Below are 23,287 nucleotides of genomic sequence, written 5' to 3' on the forward strand. Positions count from 1 at the left end.
ATACTATTGGCATAAAAGGTTTTTATAACCTATAGGCTTCTTTCTTGTGAATGAGGAACAGACACACAGGCCGATATAATGGACACTTTTGCCAGCACAATAGTACGAGGTTGCTTGGTGGTTGTCTCAGTTCTACTGTCTCTGACTAGGTGAATAATGAGCGCTTAAATATGGTTTTACGCAGCTTTCAGGAATATTCCAGCAATATCGTGGCGGGGGACAACAGATCTTCATACATTGAAACCATATGGGAAATCGAACCCGGGTATTCGGCGTGACGAGTGAACGCTTTAACCACTTAGCTACCCACAGTTGAATAGAGATCGGAAACAGATTAGTTGCGCATTGTAAATGCAACGTAGACGGACATCACATTGTAATATGCGCACCTTTGATTTCAAATTGGCAAACACAGCGTGTTTCTTTATCCAAACATATCCATTATGCACACCCGTGAAGATCAGGGTTAGAATTGATCTTCAGTATCCCATGCTTGTCGCCACTAACCGGATCGGGTGGTCAGACTAGCTGACTTGGTTGACAGATGTTAGCGTACCTCAGTTCGTACCCAAGTAGATCGATGTTCATACTGTTGATCACTGGATTGACTGGTCCAGACTCGATTCTTTACAGTCCACCGCCATATAGCTGGAATATTGCTGAGTCGGCGTTAAACTAAAATCACTCACTCACTCCACCATGCAGAAGAACATCAAGGCTATCTGTTCCTCATATAACGCACTTCAGGACTAATTGAAGTTTTGAAGTTAATGCAAAAAAACAGCAATGCAGTGCTGAAACGAGTGACAAGATTATGTTCACTTAAGGTCACATGGCCCGTAGTTATGCATATATAATACACGCACAAAGTGCGCTGCTTCTGCAGTTGTGTAATTATACAGGAACGTTTATCTTGGAGACTTTTTTTTAAATGCTATTGTTGATACCTGAACGATTTGTTGATGACATACTAAACTCGTATAATTTATCAGTCGAGGATTCATATAATAACAATGTTGTAAAAACATTTCTATGCTCGACAGAACATTCGACAAGGACGTCAATGGAACGTGAATTACAATTTGTGCACGAAACCATTTGGGGATCATCATTTGCGTTTAGCCATATACTGCACTTACTCAACTTATGCAGTGCACTACGACAATTACAATAGACCCTCGGTAAGTGCTTAGAAGAGTATAATTAAACATTTTGTCAACGCCCATTATAGGTTTGAAACCACAATACAAATTCAAATTTGAAATCTTGTCATACCATTTCTGTAACTCTATTTCTTTACATCTCAGCCACTCAAAAAAAAGACCCTGATATAAGCACAATCCAGATACATAAGTAATCCAGATAAACGAAAACCTGGTTTCAAATGATAGCTTACGGATATGAAAACACCCATTTATCTTGCCATTAGCATCATGAATCCGTAACACATCACAGCAAGTTCTCGGATATCTGGAACTTTCCATATGAAGAAGCCTGCAGCAGTACTCTTTGTACCGACTATACTAACGTACAACCTACATCTCCTAATCAAGGTCACGTATATTTTCGATCTCATTTTTGTGAACCATCATATGCATTGTGTCGTGTCACATGATCTGCATTTAAACTATGAGACCGGGACACACTTAGCCGAGTCACGATATGGGCGAGTCACGATAAGACTGAAATATTGCCGATGTGACTATAAATCTGAACTAACTCATGAGGCATGGCGTAAGTCCCATTTAACTCACTCAGTGAGTTTATTTTTACGCCTCAATATTCCAGCTGTATGGCGACGATCTGTAAATAATCGAGTCTGGACCACAAAATCCAGTGATCAGCAGCATGAGCATCGATTTGCGCAACTGGGATACGATGACATATGTCAACCAAGTCAGCGAGTCTGACAACCCGATCCCGTTGGTCGCCTCTTGCGACAAGCATTGGCTACTGAAGATCAATTTTTATCCGCATCTTCACGGGACTACTCACTCAGTGATTATAGTATTATTTTAGGATATTTATATAACGCACATAGCCATGCATTAAGTACATGCTCAAGGCGCTGACATTTTTTCCCTCGATCACTGGATGTCAATCTCAACGGCACATCGTTTTTTATCAATCTCAACGCCCCGGGGACCATACAACTCTTGCACCCACTAAGCGCACCGAGGTATTGGGGCTGTCTCATCCTTACGAGGTACCTATTTACAGCTACGGAGTGTTTAATAGTGTAAGACAGAAAGTAAAACGTCTCGGTCGGTACAACGGAGGCGTGATTGTGTTTGTCAAGAACATATTCATTGATAATAGGTTCGTTAGCCGTGTGTATGAACATTTCCAGGACTGTGTAGCTCTCATCTTGCATACATCTCGCTTGAAGTTGGGCCATGATATAATTCTCATGTTCAATACGTTTCACCTGAGAACTCTCCAATATATGATAATGTTGACTGTGATGGTATTTGTCAACTGGAAGATTACTTCCATAGAGTGAGATCAGATTATCCAACTGACCATATATTTCTAGGGGGTGATCTTAATGCAAGAATGAAGGACTTCCTTGATTATATACCAGATGATACTATTGAATATGTTTATGATACGGATGGTTATCCAGGTGATATGTTTGAAACCCCAAGGAATTCTAAAGATGAACAGTATAATAATTATGGTATGAAACTTGCAGAACTATGTCGTACATTTGGGATACACACTCTGAACGGTCGACTGTATGAAGATCTGTCTGGAGAGTTTACATGTGTCACCCACAATGGGGCCAGTGTTGTTGATTACATGATGGCATCCTCATCACTGTTTCCTCATATCAATAACTTTGGCATAGGTACTCATGACTTATCTTGCCATATTGCTCTATTGCCATTGCTGCTGACACTGACAGCAGGGCTAATGACACTGTGTCTGATGAAGTAAATGAAACATGGATCAAATATGTAGGGTCTAAGGACACAGAAAATAAGTTTATCACACACTTTGAGCATGCATTTGCAGACTCTCTTGGTGATTTGTTATACCTATTGAATACATGTGTTGACGACTCTATATCTATGTTTGTAAAGCTACTTCATCATGCTGCTGCCCACACTAAAAGTGTGTACCCTCCTGTGTGTGTAGTAAAGCTGATAGGGACAGGAGCAGCCTCCATGGTGGGATCAAGAATTAGAGGAGTTAAAACATGATAAGTACAAGGCTCTTAGAGCTCATAGAGATTTTAATCAAAGTCTGGATATTTTCAGGTGTTTTAGAAATTGTTTTAAACATGTTTTCAGAGTGAAGAAGGAAGCCTATTTCTGTAAACAAAAGGACAAGTTGGTAGCTGCTAGCAAGGATTCTAAGTCATTTTGGAGGATTTTGAAAAAGTGTAATTCTTCCAGTGGTATTTCTCAGTCTATAACTAATCTGCAGTGGGTCAGTCACTTTATGTCTTTACTTGGTGCAGATCAAGATGGGTCTTGTCTTTCAGATGAGGATAGTGATGTTTATTTGTCAACTCAGAGATCAGAAGGGCTTGATGATCCTATTACTCAACAGGAAGTTTCACGTCAGATAGTTAATTCTGCTAATAATAAATCTCCAGGGCCAGATGGTGTTGCTGCTGAATTCTTAAAGGCTTCTAGTCATCTCATTGTACCATATCTTACTCAGCTTTTTAATCATATTCTTGATAGTGGTAAATTTCCATCTTGTTGGGGTAAAAGCATTATTTGTCCTGTTCATAAGTCTGGTTGTAGAGATGATACTAATAATTACAGAGGAATTTCTCTCATAGATTCTACTTGTAAAGTGTTTATGTCAATTCTTAATCGCCGCCTCCAGCGATGGTGTGAAGTTCATGATATTATCAGTGAATCACAGTCTGGTTTCAGGGCTGATTATTCAACAATTGACCAAAATTTTTTCATTGCAGTCGTTAATTCAAAAATATATTAGCAAAAAGGGGTAGATTTTTATTGTCTCTTTGTAGATTTTGCCAAGGCTTTTTGATACTCTAAGGCATGATGTTCTTCTAAAGTCACTTTATGAAGCTGGTATACGAGGTAAATTTCTTATGCTGTTAACTTCTATGTATAGTTCTTTATCAGCTTCAGTCAGGACATCTAAGGGTGTATCAAATAGTTTTTATTGTAAAAAATCGGTACTCGCCAAGGCTGTGTTTTGAGCCCTCAGATTTTTATTATCTTCATAAATAAGCTATGCAGTCTTATGGAGTTGGAAGGAGGTCAAGGTATTACAGTTTCTTCTTCTATTAGCAATCTCTGCTCTCTTATGTTTGCTGATGATGTGTCAGCAATAGCTGACACCTGTGCAAAGCTGCAAAAAAAGATCAATGTACTTGGTAAATGTTGTGAGCAAACTGGCATGAGCGTGAATCTAAAGAAAACTAAGATTATTGTTTTTAGAAATGGTGGTCCCTTGCGCTCATATGAAAATTGGTTTTATAATGGCAATGTTATTGAAACTGTATCCTTTTACAAGTACCTTGGAATTATGTTCACTCCTAAATTATCCTGGAGTAAAGCTACATCTTGCCTTGCATCACAAGCTAGTAAGGCAATATTCTCTGTTAAAAATTTCCAAAGGAAACTTGGCAGCATTAATTGTACAGATTTATTTAAAATCTTTGATTGTATGATATCACCCATTCTCTGTTATGGGTCTGAAATCTGGGGCACATCCTACTGTAATACCATTGAATCTGTCCATATTAAATTCTGTAAATATGTCTTGAAACTTGGGAAATCCGAAACTTTAAACCTGTAGACATTAACTCTTTTTCAAATGATTTTCTTGAGAGTGCTGAAGACACGTCCTCTCCGGATGATGTAAACAACCTTGTCAGCGAGTTCAACACAAAACTGGCGGCTATAGTTGATAAACATGCTCCTGTCAGGACCAGAGTTCGTAGACCAAGAACAACATCTCCATGGCACACGGCAGAGATCAGAGAAGCCAAAAGTACTCGGAGAGCTGCAGAACGGCAGTGGAGGAAGTCGCAGCTGGAGATTCACAGACAGATCTTCAATGCTTGCAGGCACTCTGTGAACAATCTCATTCGTACAGCCAAAGCTGAATATATCAATGCTGAACTCACAGGCAGTTCTAATAATCCACAGAAGATGTTCTCTATCCTACACGGTTTACTCGGAAAACAGTCAACTGCAGCACTTCCTCATGGTGCAGATGCTCACCTAGCATTAGAATTTTACAGCTACTTTCTGGACAAGATCAGCAACATCTGCCAACAGTTTGATTCTGATATGGACAACGAACCATCTCCTCAATACACGGGCACCAAGTTTAGTTCATTCCGGGTTGTAACAGAAAATGAAGTCCGTAAAACCATCCTCGAGGCCATACCAACATCGTGCAGCCTAGATCCTCTACCCACCAAGTTCATGTTGAAGATCCTGGACGTTGTCCTACCCACCATCACAGATATAATCAATGTCAGTATATCCACGGGTGTTGTGCCGGATTATTTTTAAAAAGCCATTGTCAAACCCCTTCTGAAGAAGCCAAATTTAGATCGCAGCTACTCAAGAACTATAGGCCAGTCTCCAACCTATCGTTCATATCCAAAACTTAGAGAAAATAGTTAAGAGACAGTTGCTGTACCACCTGACCTCAAATGATCTACTTCACAAGTATCAGTCAGCTTATAGACAGGCCAACAATTACGGAAACAGCATTAAACTGTGTGGATGAACAGTGTGCACATGTCTGTTGACAGAGGATATTGCTATGCTGGTATTGCTAGACTTGTCATCCGCCTTTGATACCATAGATCATAGCATAATATTGCATCGTCTCGAAAATACCTTCGGCATCACAGGGATACCGCTTCAGTGGTTTGAGTACTTCACAAACAGGTCACAGACAGTCCTAATTGGTGATGAGATGTCAGCTCCAGCCAGATTATTCTGTGGAGTACCACAAGGATCAGTGTTAGGGCCAATACTTTTTACCCTTTATACAACACCTCTAGGTCAGTGTATTGAAGAACATCATATAACTCATCACTTCTATGCAGATGACTCGCAAGTACAGAACAGCTTTAAGCCAACACCCATCAGTGAATCTGAAGCAAAACATGCAATGCAACAGTGCATTGCTGATGTCAGTACATGGATGGAAAAGAACAAGCTGAAACTCAATTCAGACAAAACGGAGGTGATTTTGTTTGGACCTCCATCCAGGTTACGGAAATGTACTTTGGATCATCTGTCTATCGGGTCAGCTGACATCACCTTCAAGTCATCTGTCAAGAACCTTGGTGTGTACCTTGACTCCTCGCTGTCCGTGGAAGATCACGTGAGCCACTGCTGCAAGGTCAGTCATTACCACCTGAGAAACATCAGTGCCATCATACATTTGCTGACGAGAGATGCAGCTGCCTCCCTCGTGAGATCTCTGATATTCTCTCGATTAGACTATTGCAACAGTTTGCTCCATGGAATCACCAAACAACAAATCAGACGTCTGCAGCACATCCAAAACTATGCTGCCAGATTGGTCACTCGGACGAACATAAAGGCACACATCACACCAGTGCTAAACTCGCTTCACTGGCTTCGCATTCCTGAGCGAATCATTTTCAAAATTCTCTCACTCACTTACCAAGCTGTCCATGGTACTGGACCTGCCTATCTGAGTGATCTGACTGTCTCATATGTCCCTTCAAGAACTCTACGCTCTAGTCAACAACAGCTCCTTCGGGTGCCTGTAACCAAACTTAAAACTTTCGGCTCCAGATCCTTTTCTGTCTCAGCCGCTACTCTGTGGAACTCTCTGCCCGAATCACTGAAGTTGATTCCATCTCTTGAAACTTTTAAATCCAGTCTTAAATCCTACCTTTTCAAGCACTATACGTAAAAGATACATAATTCATACCATTGTGGAGAACTCAACTGCCTCTGTTTCCATCGTTTGAGGCAATGCGCTTTGAGCATACCTTCATGGCGTGGATATAGCGCAATATAAGTGCCATTATTATTATTATTATTAAATCCACCTGTAACAATATGGTCTTGGGTGAATGTGGAAGAGTGCCTTTACAGTTTACTTATACAACCAATTCAGTGAAATACTGGTGCAGACTTCTAAACATGCCTGACTATAGATTACCAAAACAATGTTATTTTATGCCATTATCTTTAGACCGGGTAGGACGAAACTCATGGGCAATTAGAATTAAAAATATTCTTTTTCAATTTGGCTTTGGATTTGTTTGGATAAGTCAGGAAATTGGTGATCACAAAATATTTATGGAATCATTTAAACAGAGACTACGTGATAATTTATTTCAATCTTGGCATTCATCTTTGGACAGTAACCGTAAATGTCTTTACTATAAGCAATTCAAATCTTTGTTAAATGTTGAGAGCTACTTGATAAATAATGATATCCCTCAATATTTAAAAACTATATATGCCCGATTTCGGTGCTGTAATTTTAAACTAGCAGTTGAACCGGGAAGATACACTGATGTTGTATATAATGAGAGGCATTGCCTGTTTTGTAAATTAAATGGTATCTTTGTTGTTGAAGATGAATGGCATGTGTTTTATATCTGTGATGCATATTCTCATATCAGAAATAAGTACATATCAAAATATTTTAGTAAATGTCCATCAATTATTAATTTTATATCAATATTACAGAGTAAAAATGTTAATATTATCAAGGATGGATGTCTATTTTTATATTTTGTTGACAAGAAACACAAATCTAAATGAAATATATATGTGCTCTACTTATCATCAATTTATGTACATGTATTTTGGGCCGGAGGCCTGTTACTGAAATAAAATTCTGTTCTGTTCTATTTACAGCTAGGTGGACTGCGACACATAGTAACAGTACTTTGTCCACGTTTACTGCACGTGGCTGTACCCGCAACTATGTGTTTGCACATATTCATGTGGCAATCATCTGGTCATATACCAACGGATTCGTGAGTTCTTTAAGTGCACAGGTTTCTGTACTGTACACTAGGGGTTGTGACAACAACGAAAGTCAGCACTCAAAGTTGACGCCAATGTTTTTACGCCCGATCAAAGGTGGGCTCGATCCCGTCACCTCAAGCTCGCTGGATCAGTAGCCCCTGGCGCCCTAGCCAGCTCGCCCACCATGCCACCATATACTCTGATCTATACTCAGTTCATCTGAAAACTAATGTCATTTGTTATTACAGTGGTCACCCAAGTAATTGTTGCCCAAATTGTGATAAGATAACGTTCGCATGTTCCATGAGAGGGGTATATGTTCCCTCTATGCTACCTACCCGAGCCCACCCATGAAGATCCGCTCTACAGTTGACTAAACTCACTCCTACCCGAGCCAAGGGTTCTGTCACCCACGAGACAGGTGCTTAACGCATATATCTTGGAGGCGACTGACGGGTTTTGGTGGTCAGACTCACTGAGTGTTGTTGTATTCCATCGTATCCCAAATGAGTAGACCGTTGCTCATGGTGTCAATCAATAGATTGTGTGTTCAGACTCAACTAGTTACATACCGTTGTCACATATATTAATTATTCCTAATTACTGCTTTAAGAAACAAAGAAACAAAAATATTTTCTGTTGGAAACCTCCCATTCACCAACACGGGACAGAAATGTTTATATATAAACGAAGAGCATGGTGCGAGTCCCAAACAGGTACAGCGTTTGAAGTCTTTGTGACCTTCTTCACCTTAATCGTTCTGTATCATGGCCAAACGTGGATGACAACACAACACTGATGACGTCACCTGTTTGAGAGGCACAATAGGTTAGGGACCTCTATCTTGCACAACGAGGTCATGTCAACAAATGACTTTAGACGTAGCGTTGCATTTGTATGCCATAGTAATCTAGGAAACAGGTAAGATCAAAGCTGCATCGTTTTCTGATATATTTTCATAACGATCGTTGTTTTGATGTTTTGCTTTTTTGCAGTAATGTAATTAGGAGATAAACCTACTGTGTGAGAAAATCAGAGGTATATAACGAGATTATAATAGCTTTAAATGAACAATTTAGAGCTATTATAATTTCGCGTGAGGTTTTAAATGAACAATTTAGAGCTATTATCATTTCGTTATATACCTCTGATTTTCCCACACAGTAGGTTTATCTCCATTCTAGCATGACAATTTTATGAACAATTTCAGGTGGAGCTCTTTCTTTGGTTACGAGTCTCAAGTGGCATTGCCCGAAACGGGGTGATTGGTGGCAAACCGTCAATGGCTAACAAACTCCAGATTCAGTAATAACGCATGTAGACACTTGGGTGAGATTCTCTATATAGAGATATATACTTTTTCAACGATATTATACTTTTAGAAAAAAAATATGTTAGGCTAAACAGAACGGTTTGCAGATTCTGTAATTGTGTTTTACTACCGCTAAATTTGAAACAGTACGAATTTCAAACTATCATTTGTTTGAATTGATAACCCAACTGTTTATTTATACGGACGGAAGGCATTAAAATTTCTTCGACGTTCGATGTTAATGCATCCTCCGTTGCCGAATCAAGATCAGTGGCGATATCGTTGACGAAAGCTGATAATAAATTTGATACGGAAATTATTTAGCAGTCTATTGCTGGATCTATTCTGACATAACATAGAATCAACGTAAACATATTTGTTTTTGCGGAATTTCTATTCGGAAAGCAGACGATGTTTTGATCTTGTTCGACTCAATATTTGTTTCCATGCTTTCGAAGTACTTTTGTATGTATAAATACCTATTGCTGTGACTTACGCAAGTAGTGAGTCGAGTCCATCATCGCTAAATCCATCTTTAAAGACATATGTGTAATTTCCGACAGCAAAATCGCAGTAATGTATCGATGCATCGGTAGATTGTTTGGTGTCCGCCATGTTGGTGGGCAGACAAAAATAGTGCATTACCGTAAACCATGTATGATTGCGCACGGAAAATCAGAGACCTGTATAACGTGATTATATACCTCTGAATGACTTTAATTAATCAATCACAATCCTGTGTTTACTGTTTTTAAATTTACAAGCAAACAATGGTTCATGAAATGTACGTTCGTTGGTTTGAATACCATATTCCCTGGATCTGTACTCTTATCAGCAGTCACCGCCTGACCAAGGACCCGCTCAAGGATTAGTTTTCCTCTTGGGTAATCAATTCTACCTTTCCTTATTTATCAGTCTGACAAACCAAGGAACCCATTTCATTACCGGTACAAGTAAAGCGAGAAACATCTATTTCAACGACCATAAGAAATCTCTCATTTCATTGTACGGTCACGACTAAATCATAATTATGCAAGTATGAATCACAGTCGGTAATTATACGATGACTTAACGATGGGCACGCTTATCCTCCCCAAGTGCTGGCACACCTGGCAAATACATGCAAAGGCACGTGAGTTGTGTACCTGCAAACCCTCCACACTTCATACAAAATCGTACCAAGGTCATGAATGTTATACCCGTGATCACTTTTGTCCTTCAACGTTCCTTGAAGTCTTCGTTGAAAGAGGGACGGTGGGGTAGCCTGATGGTTAAAGCGTTTGCTCGTCACGCCGAAGACTCGGGTTCGATTCCCCACATGGGTACAATGTGTGAAGCTCATTTCTGGTGTCCCCCGCCGTGATATTGCTGGACTATTGCTAAAAGCGGCGTAAAACCAAACTCACTCACTCACTCGTTGAAAGAGCTTGCACGATTGTAAATCAGGCTGTGAAATGTGATAACAAAATACTCTAGTTGATGGAGTGTTGCCTCCTATTAAAAGGCATTAAGCTTTTTGTGACTTGAAGACATTCGAGTGGAGAAGTTCTTGTCACTTTGAATCTTCGTGCATATATCTTATGTAAAACAGATGCATCAATCTCACGGGCCCCTTGACCCGTGAAGATCCGGGGTAGAATAGGTCTTCAGCAACCCATGTGCTTGCCATAAAAAGGCGACTATCTTGTCGAAAGAGGCGACTAACGGGATCGGGTGGTCAGGCTCGATGACTTGGTCGACACAGGTCATCGGTTCCCAATTGCGCAGATCGATGCTCATGCTGTTGATCACTGGATTGTCTGGTCCAGACTCGATTATTTACAGACCGCCGCCATATAGCTGGAATATTGCTGAGTGCGGCGTAAAACTAAACTCACTCACTCACTCACGGGCCCCTTATTTCTAGTTCAGGCTGCACATTGTATATGTGCTCGTACTGTTACTTCGCATTCCATCCCTTAATCAAAACAAAGTTCGACGGTATGCATACTAATTATCATTTTTTATCCCATGCTGAACGCTATCCGTCACCATCAGGCCACCGCATAAGCTGGGGTAAACATGTGACGAATACAGCTTCCTTCTCGCCTCTAATAGCTGCGGCACAGGGTTGGTTAGCCAGTATCTATTGCCAGTCCCTTAGTACAGGTATGTACTTCCACACAATCGCAACGCGTCTTCCATAATCCATTATATGATATCTTCAAATGTTCCATTCGCCACCATCACTTCGTTTCGGCAATTGAAGTCTTATCAGTAACTTCGAGATGAGTCAAATTTGATTGAAAGGAAAAGGGTTACTCTGTGCAACTCTAACCAAAGATAAAATGTCATTTCCTAAAAAAAATACTTGTCTTAATATCTTTCCAAAATGCACTTTGTATCTTTAAGGGGAAGGTAGAAGTTAAATCTTAATTGTAGTCCCCAGCCGAGAAGGATTCTCAGTCAGCAATCCGCCATCACAAGCACTTGGAACATTAACCCATACGGAACAACTGGGATATAAGCAATTGGATTGAAGGTATTCGAAAGGATACAGGTTCATGTGGTAGTTGTCCACTTGAGGTTTTCGGCTTAATTGTAGCAAGCTGTCAAGTCTTTCAAAGTCAGTGGACAGGGCCCGCTGTCGTCATCGGGTCAACGTTATATCTGCTCATTGGTGCAGCACCGAGCCACAGTCGGTCCACCATCACCAGTATAGCGGTTGCCCAACAAAGAGAAGGTGACAGAGTAGTTGATAATTACATGACGACCCAAATTACCCTGTGATTCATTATCTGTAATCTCACTTTCTGTAATATCTCTAATTACGTATTTTAGAGAAATGAAAAGCGAAGTGGGCACCGCAAAGCCACAAATTCCATGTTTACATCACGCTCACAACCAACGTCCCCAAATGTTAAAATGATTTCATAATCTTTTCTTGGTTCTGAATTCTAGCAGGATTGAAGCCAAGACAAGAATAAAAGATGCGTTGTATTCACATGATACATTTTGTTGTTCACATTGTCACTAGTATAACAGTATTTTATTCTCGTCTGCACCCACCGTCGTCTATGTCCTTCTTAGTAAAACAATGCACGTACGCCATGAGTTGAAATGACTCAGAAAATATTTGGACTTCAAGCAATGAAAGCATTTATTGCATGACATAAAAACAAGACCTGGGTTTAAGGGGTTCAGACAACTATTTTATGTGAGAGATAAAACCAAATTGTACCTGCCCTGGGTCTGCATTGTCCATTAACGATTTGGTGTCTTCTATTATACCCTGGCTAAGGCCATGTGTCCTGAATTCACAGAGGAGAGGCTTTACTAAGGTTCTGAGACGTGTAATGATCCGGATTAGAATTAGTCTTCAGTAATCCATGCTTGTCGTAAGAGGTGATAAAAGGGATCGGGTTGTGACACATGTCATCGTACCCCAATTGCGTAGATTGATGTTCATGCTGTTGATCGCTGGATTGTCTGGTCAAGACAAACGTGCGGCGTTAAACAGACCAACAACAAGCCAACTTATGTTCAGAGATTACAATCAGTATGGAAACATCCAGCAGTGGTGTAACTACTTTAACATGATACAATGTAGTAACTCCTGTATCTTACTGACCAGGAACCGTCCTCATACAGGTTAAGGGAACAGGTTTTCACGAATTCATATTACATCATAATACATGTATGTACGTATGTCCCCTTTTATCAAACTATATCTGTATAGAAAATAATATATGTTCATTAACCCCACCTGTCGTAATAAATACGCTTCATTTCATTAACCGAATTCCTTTCATTGAATATAATTATACATGTTTGGAATACGTGTCATGTCCCTTCCTTGCACTTGTGAGATGAACACCTTGGTATGCAGCTTAGGAGATGATGATTTGACACAAAAGAAGCAAGAGGAAAATGCGCCGTTATGAGTGTGTTTAGCTCCTTTGTAGAGCTACCAGACCCCACTGCTCGCGTGAAAAGCCTCAATGTGTCAGCCACATGTGAAGAGCTTTATTTAGAAACAACGTACTGTTTCGTCCACAGGACTTTAGCTGTTTTGTGGCACTGGGTTAGGGAAGTGGGTCGCACTGTGCACGACTGAGCAAGTGTAAGTATGACAATATGCATGCATGATCTATAATAATTGCTATGTAGGACCGTGTTTTGCGTCTGTGCGTGTTCCTGTGAACATCTGTGTCTTGTTTCCTGACCACGATTGCCATGTTTGTTGTGAGAAGACGTACATTCACAGGTCCCTTCCTGAACAGTCATACAGGGCCGCATTTCACAGAGGGATCATAGGACTACGACTAGCGTATCTACGGCTAGCGTATATCCTATACTTTACCATAGAGTTACAACAGCCGTAGCACTAAGATAGCTTTGTGAAACAGGGCCCAGTTTAGTATTACATAATTGGATTTGGTAACTGACAGCTGTCTCTTATGAGAATATGTCTGTGTGTGATACTGAATTAATGGATTGTTGAGCCGCAACACGGTCAGTGTGTTGCACTGCACGTAACCCATGGTCAGAATTGATCTTCAGTCGTAAGAGGCGACTAACTGGATCGGGTGGTCAGGCTCACTTACTTGGTTGACACATGTCATCGAATCCTAATTGCGTAGATCGATGCTCATGTTGTCGATGGTACTGGGCTGATTATTGCTTGTCTGGTCCAGACTCAATTATTTACTGAGAGCCGCCATATGGCTGGATTATTGCTGAAAGTTCCCTTTAAAACTAAACTGTTGTGGCGAGTCAGTTTAGTTACAGATGTAAGTCGATATTTAGGAGGCATTCTCGTCTGTCGCCAGCATCAGCAAGTCCTTCAGGCCCCATTGCTGTGTGTGATAACAACAATTAGAATAAGTATATCAGTCGAATATATAACCAATATATGCGGAAAATGATAGCTAAGTTATAATGACTATAACTGTCTACAAAATGCTCAAGATGGGGTCTATTGAGCTGTTCGGAACATCGGAAGCATGTGTTCATTTAATTAATGTCAAATTGTGATGATACCAGCTGTTGGCAAAATGTTGAGCGCGTCCTGCTATTGATGTGATAGTTTACCAAACACATGTCGTTGGAAGACAACTGTTCGCCCAGAGAGGAATACGCCATGGATGGTACCGGTAAAACTGAAAATAGCATCAGATATTATTTTTGTCTCAGTTTTAAATAGCAAAGATAGATCGGTGGGATGTAATGTCGGCAAGTTATTCTTTGTGACACATTGAGGAATCAGTAGACAATATCATTGAATGCAGCATAATGATATATTTGGGTGTTCACTTTGTCTATCGCTAATAGATCACTGCCTTTATATACTGACGATTAGGTGTATCACTCTGAGAGCTTGGGTTCGAATCCCGGACGGGAGAAAACTGTACTATAATCTGTGCAGATCAGGCGTGAAAAAAATGATAACAACAACATGGTATTGTCACAGTTGTACAATTGATTCTGCTTTTACCACTCTGCTTGATTCTCTGCTGCATAATACCCATGAAGGTTCGGGTTAGAATTTATTTTCAGTATCTCTTCAGTAAGAGGCGACTAACGGGATCGGGTGGTAAGGCTCGCTGACTTGGTTGACACAATTGCGTAGATCGATGTCCATGCTGCTGATCACTGGATTGTCCGTTACGTAAAAAACTGGGAACATGCTACAACTGTCCATCAGTTCCGTTTTTTAAAGAAAATATTATATGTTCTACAGCTGATGATGACTCGGAAGGACGTGGACCAAGGGTACGCCTGGGTAGCTCTGGCAGCAGCTGTCTCTATTCAGCTTCTAGCAGGACTTGTTGCCTTTTCATCAGGAGTCATCAACATCGCCATCATGCAAGAGGTGGAGAATGACATCACGAAAACATCATGGATAGGTTCAACTCTAATTGGATCTTACACATTACTCGGTGGGAGAAACAGCTTGTGCTAGTTAATTTCACCAGTTCCTCTTATATAAAACTATTTGCTGAATAGTGAATGAGTGAGGTTATATCTGGTACACAAATCATACATTCTATACATGTGCGAAAACCGGACGGTGATATGCTTATGCTTACCCTTTTCGCCAAAACCTGATTTATTCACATAAACTTCACCTTTTACGTCCATCGGGGTCTGTTTAGTAAGATGATCAACGCTATGTTTGTAATTAGTTTGCATAACAGTATTTCAGTTATAAGTCCCGGCGTGTCAGTTTGAATTTAAGGACATCCTTCTGTGTTGGAGACACAGACTTTTGAGTAGTGTTCATGGCCTTGGTCATATCAAGGAGACACGCCACGGTTTTGCTGAAATACTTTCACAGCTGCGGAGAACACATGTCACGAGCTTACCATTGTGGGGCATGATCTCCAAAACACTCACTCATTCTCTTCAGGACCATTAGCTGGTATGGTTCAACACCGAATTGGGTCTAAACTGACGGCGTTCGCCGGAGGAACGCTTGCACTCCTGGGGATGACCATTGCATCGTTTTGTCAAACAATCGTAGGGCTGATCTTCACGTATGGAATGATGGCGGGTAAGAAAACTATCAAGTAAAGTCACTCTCTCAATAACCCGTCGAACATTCAACTTCCCTTCACTGATTTACACAGATCCGAACTACAAATGAAGGAGAGCAATAATAACCCCTCATGTGTTCAATACTTCGAAAATACGAGCCTCGGAACCGTCTGACAAACGGGACGCCGTCGAAGTCTTCTACTCCCCACATGGGACACATTGTGAAAAGCCCATTTCTGATGTCCCCAGACGTGACATTGCTGCAATATTGTTAACAGCGACGTAAAACTAAACTCACTCACTCATGTTTTCAATCTACCCTTCATATCGAGGACAAAGATTGTCAGAATCAACATTAAGCTAGTACTCTGTGATATTACTGAAATACAATTCACAGTTCACACACAATGTTCATTATTCAAGGTATCGTTCTCTCGTGAAGTAATGTCGGTTATATGTCCCGTGGCTTACTGCTGGTTTCTCCTCAACAGGGTTTGGATTGTGTCTCGGTGCCAATGTCGTCGGCGTCATCCCTGGACAATACTTTGAGAAGAAGAGACCCGCTGCCTATGGATTGTGCATGGTAGGAGGAGGTATGGGTCTGTTTGTGGCTGGCCCCCTTGCACGGCATCTACTGGACGAGTACAAACTGCATGGGACACTACTCATAATTGGTGCTATTGCATTTCACATGTGCGTTGCAGCATCCCTCATACGTAAACCACCACTGTCCATCAGAACTATTGAAATTGAGCAAGAAAATCAAGACGAATCGGTCAAGAAGATTGATGCATTGGTGGAAGATGCTTTCTGTCCGAGAAGTCTGCACTCAGGCATTGAAAACGGAACAACTGTGGCGTCGTCACAACGCTTGGAAAATTCTGATGATCAGCTAACAAAAACTCCCTTTCTTCATAAAACAATCTGTTCCAGCATTTCAATTGAAAAGGAAATCTCAAAACAGTGTTGCCACAAATCAACATGTAGTGTTCTAAAAAGTCTTTCTAACAAATCGTTCCTTCTGTATAACACAACCATCATTTTCTGGTCATTAGGTGACGCTGCGTGCATATTCCACTTACCAAATTATGCAGAGGTGATGGGAAGTTCTCCAACAGCAGCTTCAAATCTGTTAAGTGCACTGGGTGCCGGCGGGGTCTTTGCGAGGTTTATTATAGGACTTTGGGCCTCCGATTCCAGCATGGAATTTTCAGTGCTCCAAGTGGGTTTCCTTGGCATTACTGGGGTGATTACAGTTCTGTTTCCTCTGATGTCGGATACCTACCGCTGGCAACTTGGTTTTAGTTTCTTCTACGGGGTTTACAGTCATGGCACGAATTCCTTAATGGGTCCCTTCGCAATAGAGCTGGCGGGTTTGGCGACCGTTGCTGTTGGATTTGGAGTGGTATACTTCTCATGTGGAGTTGGATACCTTCTTGGACCTGTCATCGCGAGTAAGTTCTATATTGACAAACACATTTAGGAATTTGACACAAATACTTGTTTCGTATATATGTGTGTAATTGAGTGTCATCGTTCGTGAACAAATTTTAAACGCAATAGTCATTGTTTCAGAAGTTGATTTATAAAGGGTAACTTGCATACGTCGTACAAATATGTTTTCTTTTGGTTTCAAATGTGCATTATATTCTTGTAGGGAGTAATGTTATCCATTTCAGAAATGTCATGTTAATAACAATAAATGCACAGATACATGGTAATCAGGTGATGAATTGCTTTCAGGTTTCATTTACGAAAGCTCGGGGTTGTACGATTATACGTTCATTTTTGCAGGTAAGTTGCAAATAACCTGTTTAAGCACTTGTACCTACGTGTTATTATAACAAAACATAAATGTTTAGTTGGTAGATGTAACATTTAAGCAATATTTTATTCTGGGGATTTATGAACCACATACTCTGTATCATCGGTGTGCTTCATCCGGCATACCCGTTGCAAGACAACAGGGACAGAATAAGAGTAAAGCATCACGTCATCACCCGTCACAGCAACGGTTGATGCATGACTGCGTCAAGCAAATACATTTGTATGTCAAGGACAACTCTGGAGAAATTATATATAAGTAAATCTTATTCATAAAGACGTATGTGTTGCCATACAAGTGTCATAGCGTGTCAGCTGAAGGTCTTCTAGTAACTTGTTCATCTTGGGATGGCCATATGAAACACATGCTAAAACTGACTGACTGACTGAGTTTGGTTTCACGCCGCTTTTAGCAATATTCCAGCAACATCACGGCGGAGGACACCAGCAATGGGCTTCACACATTGTGTCCATGTGGGGATTCGAACCCGGGTCTTCGGCGTGACGAGCCAATGCTTTAAACATTAGGCTACCCCACCGCCCCATATATAAGTAAATCTCATTCATAATGACATATTTGTTGCCATACAAGTGTCATAGCGTGTCAGCTGAGGGTCTCCAAGTAACTTGTTCATCTTGGGATGGCCATCTGACGCACATGTTAAAACACTACCTCAGCAGTAGTGAGTGAGTGAGTTTATGGCTTGTGTTTGAACACATGTATCATCTAGTCAAAAATCAAAACAGGATGTATAATGTGAATATTTTTGTAAATGTATGTTCACCTGTATATTGTGTTTCAGGTATATGTTTCCTGTTGAGTTCTATATCAACAGCAGCAGTAACGGTGTGTAGGAAGAGAAGAGAATTCTGAAAGAACCTTCAAAGTGTCTACTTAAACAACATACTCTGTGACTGAAGATCAAGAAAAGTGTGAAACAATGCTCAGTTGTATAGGGGTAACGCTGCTTTTCAGGGCATTATCATTAGTAGAAGCCCTAGGTCGTCAATAACTGCCCGACGAAAGAGGGCAGTTGAAAAACCGTGGGCTTCTGGAAATTATGTTGCTCCGAAAACAGTGTACCCCTATTACAGCGAAAATGGATGGAATTTGTGTTAAAAAAAGACAGTGATTATCTGTATTTTTTCTACTTGGCTTGTCTCTTGCAATAATTTACCATGGAACGCTGCAATTAGGTTTAGGTTAGGCTTTATATGCATCAATGAGTAGATTTAATGACATATTATATACTGAACATGTTCTGTTTGTATTGCACAGAGCAATATTCCAGCTTTATGACGACGGTATGTAAACAATCAAGTCTGGACCAGACAATACAGTGACCGACAGCATGAGCATCGATCTACGCGATTAGGAAACGATAGCATGCATCAACCAAGTCAGCGAGCCTGACAACCAATCCCGTTATTCGCTTCTTACGACAACCTTTCCCGTTATTCGCTTCTTACCACAACCTTTCCCGTTATTCGCTTCTTACGACAACCTATCCCGTTATTCACTTCTTACGACTAGAATGAGTTGCGGAAGTCCATTTCTAAATCAGGTCATAGCTGACATGTATTCACATTATTAAAATAAGAACCCATCCTCTATTTCTCAAGTCGAAATCCTTGCTTTGGACCTAAACTCGGAGCATACGCTAATGGTTTCTATATGAACTGCTACTTGTATTCTATTTATAGATATGCACAGCTGTGAATATTGTGACATTTGTCATGGCAGGTTGTGTTGACGTTCAGCATAAAAAAAACTTATGTAAATTGATACTGGAGGTTTGACTATACATTGCACATTTTATGTGAGGTATCTGTGGAGATCCTGGTTAAAATGTGTCTTTAGCAGCCCATGCTTGTCGTAAAAGGCGACGCTAGATATCGGGTGTTCGGGCTCGCTGACCTGGTTGATACATGGGTTCATATTCCACCCAACTGTGTAGATCTGTGTTCATGCTGTTGATCACTGGATTATCTGGTCCACACTCAATGGTTTAGGGAACAGTGTACGTTTTCACGAAGTAATATTGAAGCATAATATGTACGTATTTCCTTTTGTTCCTTTATATTAAGCCTATTATCAAACTAAATCTCTATGTCAACGTATCCCAACAGCGCTGATGTCGCTGTTTATCTTAATCATTACAGACCACCATCACATAGCTGGAATATCTCTAAGTGCTGCGTTAAACAGCAAACAAAACAACAGAAATTGTTTGAGCAGTTGTTGTTGGTAACATCAAGCGTTAAGATGAATGCTAATTGTCCATTTCTGTATATAAAGTAAAATAGAAACACGACAAACACCATAGAATGTCCGAGAAAACAGATTCTGTTTTGCTTGAACGATGTAATGGCATTTTGAATAAAAAGATCAATTCGGGCAATTATTCTCGCTGTCAACCTTCTGTCGTTTTGGGAATGTATTGCTATCTGTTGATTCCCACGTTGGAACGAGAACGGCGACCCCGAAAATTAACTGGGTACGTACAGATCATCATTTTTAAATCGGTAAGGAATCACAGAACAACAGTCTTTGTCCAGTTAGAAGTAATTGTACTCATCATCGTAAATACGACGCGTGATGGCCGAGGATGGGGACACGAGTATAAAATTACCCAGAAGGACCTGTAAAATATATCGTTAGCTAGCATAGCCAGTAACTACTACATTGGCAGCTCAAAGCGGTTGAAACATTGCTTCAGATCATACAGGACAAGACAACTCACAGCGGTTGAAACATTGCTTCAGATCATACAGGACAAGACAAGACATTCCATACATAACTGAAACCAAGATCATTTAGAGTTTGTAATAGTTTCAGTCCAGAAATAAAATATTAAAAATGTAGGAGATATTCCATTTTTAAGTATTATTTGGAAACCAAGTCGCATGACAGTATATGGATAGAAAATATTACTTATTCCATTCACAACGTGTTATGAATTTCATGCGACTGTTTGTCATGATGTGCACGTGTGTGATGGTCGAGGTAAAATTTGACAAGTGAAAAGTGACAAGAGTGTTGGAGTACATCTGGGTAATAAAAAACAACGAGACAGAGTAAGGGTGCGAGCAACTCATTACGTCAGTACTTAACAGGCTACGATCCACAGACAGATAATGACGAGAGACGTCGATCTGGTTGACAAAGGCGAAAACTGGCGCACACGAATATTTCAACTGTTACGGGTGTCAGAGTGGACAGGTGACTTGTAATTCGCTACACAGATGAAACCTGTACACTCGACGTGTTATCCGCTGAGTGCGGCGTAAAACTAAACTTACTCACTCAGTTACTCCCGCGATTGACGGACCGTCATTATCACAGGGCGTCAAGACATCGTTGATGTCAAGACCGACAGCTCTGGGTCAATAGTCGTTGGGTAAAGATATGTTTGCACATTAATCAATGTTCACTTTGGACCTCATTGACAGGCGCAACGGAATGTGGAGTGGACGGAATAAGCGTTTTCATGCTGCTGACAGAACGATTGTTGTGGTGGTGGCTCAGTAATGGTGTGGGATGAGTTTACCATGAATGCCAGAAGCCCTTTATACGCCATACACGGACGTGTCACTGGATGACAACACAAGAGCACACATGACAACTATTGTTACTTAGTACCTCCACCAGGAGAACACAACCACCTCACAATGGCCAGCACTCAGCCATTGAACATGTCTAGAATTTCCTTGTACGGCCCGTAGGCCACTGGCAACAACCAAATGGCAGCAGATAAAGTCTCGCATACAATAAAGTAGCAATGAAACATACAGATAAGAATCATGTTATGCCAATCTCAAACTTGACAAACACACACCACTGTTCATTGAAAACTTGTTTAAAAGTTATTAATGAACACTGACCAAGTATCAAAGTGTATGTTGTTTAGCGCCGCTATGACAATATTTATACAATATCATGGCGTGTAACACCAGAAAGAGGCATCAAACCCGATCTTTTGGCATGACAAGCAAACGCTGTAGCCACACAGCTACCAAAACACCCTTTATCATATTGTGACTGAGCAGCATTGAATGTTATATATCACATAATGTTCCCATAGGTTTATACTATAACCGATGTTATTTACAGTATCAATTGCTATCCCTTCTTTCTGTCTGCGATATGTTTTGGCTCAGTCGATATTTCAACACATGTGTACACTGTCTCCAAGTGCGAAGTTGCTGCTGTAGTAATTTGTTGTTTACTGTGACGTTAAATATTAACTCACTCACTCCCTACTTGTTGTTTACCGCTGCCCTAAGCAATATCCCAGCTATACAACGGTGGTCTGTAAATAATCGAGTATGGACCAGACAATCCAGTGATCAACAGCATGAACATCGGTGTTCGCAACTGGGATACCAAGTCAGCGAGTCTTGCCACCCTGACCGCATTTAACTGGGATCTTCACGTGTCACTACACGAAGTAATCAACCAGTTTGTGAGGAGAGATTTCAGAGTGGCAGAACTGTTTATCACGACTTCTTGAGTAAACTGGGGCGGTGGGGTAGGGCAGTGGTTAAAGCGTTCGCTCGTCACGCCGAAGACCCGGATTCGATTCCCCACATGGGTTCAATGTGTTAAGCCCATTCTGGTGTCCCGTGTCTGATATTTCTGGGATATTGCTCAAAGCGGCGTAAAACTAAACTCATTCACTCACCTGAGTGAACTGCAGTCAGGATTTGAAGCGTTAACGACTGTGGTTGTCTGGAGACGTCACAATCAATAACACATGCAGCTGGATCACATGAGTCCATGAATCTTAATGCCATTGAATTTGACAACAATAAGAATTCAACAGATTATCTGCATTCACAATAGACAGCAGAACGCCATAGACGTAATAATGTATTCACTCTACAGGTTGCATGTCTAATGTAAAACGTGTCATCGCGTGCCCTATATTGCTATTCATAGAAATTGAAAACTGGTTCTTTCTGTCAGAGATTTCATTAAATACCCGTTTCATTCAAGGTCATACACTTATAAATAAATAGTCGTATGCTGCGTAAGAGTACTTGGCAAAAGGTGAAATACAGTACAGCATTCTGATGATGAGTGGGCATTGTGAGGAGAAACCGTTGGCAGTGTTCATCCAACCGCATAGACAACTAATGTAATTGACATGGACAACTGCAGATCTAAATGATAAGGTACTAAGCATTCTACTGAAGCACATACCATTGGCAGGCACAAATGAAAACATGTTACATTCATGTGTTGTATAAACTGTACGCTAGTCACGATCCTCTCTGACACCTGTACTTATCCTCAAGTTACTGGGTGCACATGGCGGCACATACATTTCTTTTGTGTCAATATTATTCAAGGAGTTTACTGCCTTGTGTGCACAAGAAATATGGCGACAAGAGACGTTGATCGGGGGTACGCCTGCGTAGCGCTGGGGGCAGCCCTGAGTATTCAGCTCGGGCATGGAATCATCATTTACTCAGCGGGAATATTTAACATTCCTTTGATGGAGGAAGTGGAGAATGACATCACTAAGGTGTCATGGATCGGGTCTACTCTCATCGGGGCATATACATTACTGGGTAGCCACGTCAGTATTTTGAGTGAGTGAGTTCAGTTTTACACCGCCTTTAGCAATGTTCAAGCATAAATTTGCTTCACACA

At 40.8% G+C, this 23,287-nt stretch overlaps 1 protein-coding gene across 1 annotated transcript; it reads left to right on the plus strand.

The window, feature by feature from the left end:
• Positions 1-4,354: 4,354 nt before the first annotated feature.
• Positions 4,355-18,936, plus strand: LOC124283666 (monocarboxylate transporter 12-like). The gene is made up of 8 exons (XM_046719661.1): positions 4,355-4,363; positions 4,821-5,478; positions 6,059-6,357; positions 15,008-15,206; positions 15,677-15,820; positions 16,296-17,258; positions 17,548-17,598; positions 18,432-18,936. The coding sequence occupies exons 1-8, from the start codon at positions 4,355-4,357 to the stop codon at positions 18,500-18,502; spliced, it is 2,394 nt and encodes a 797-aa protein (XP_046575617.1). The 3' UTR covers positions 18,503-18,936.
• The last annotated feature ends 4,351 nt before the right edge of the window (positions 18,937-23,287 follow it).

This window comes from Haliotis rubra, unplaced genomic scaffold (genome assembly GCF_003918875.1).
Source record: "Haliotis rubra isolate DU_JTF1 unplaced genomic scaffold, ASM391887v1 Scf1094, whole genome shotgun sequence".
In the NCBI taxonomy this organism is placed as follows: domain Eukaryota; kingdom Metazoa; phylum Mollusca; class Gastropoda; order Lepetellida; family Haliotidae; genus Haliotis; species Haliotis rubra.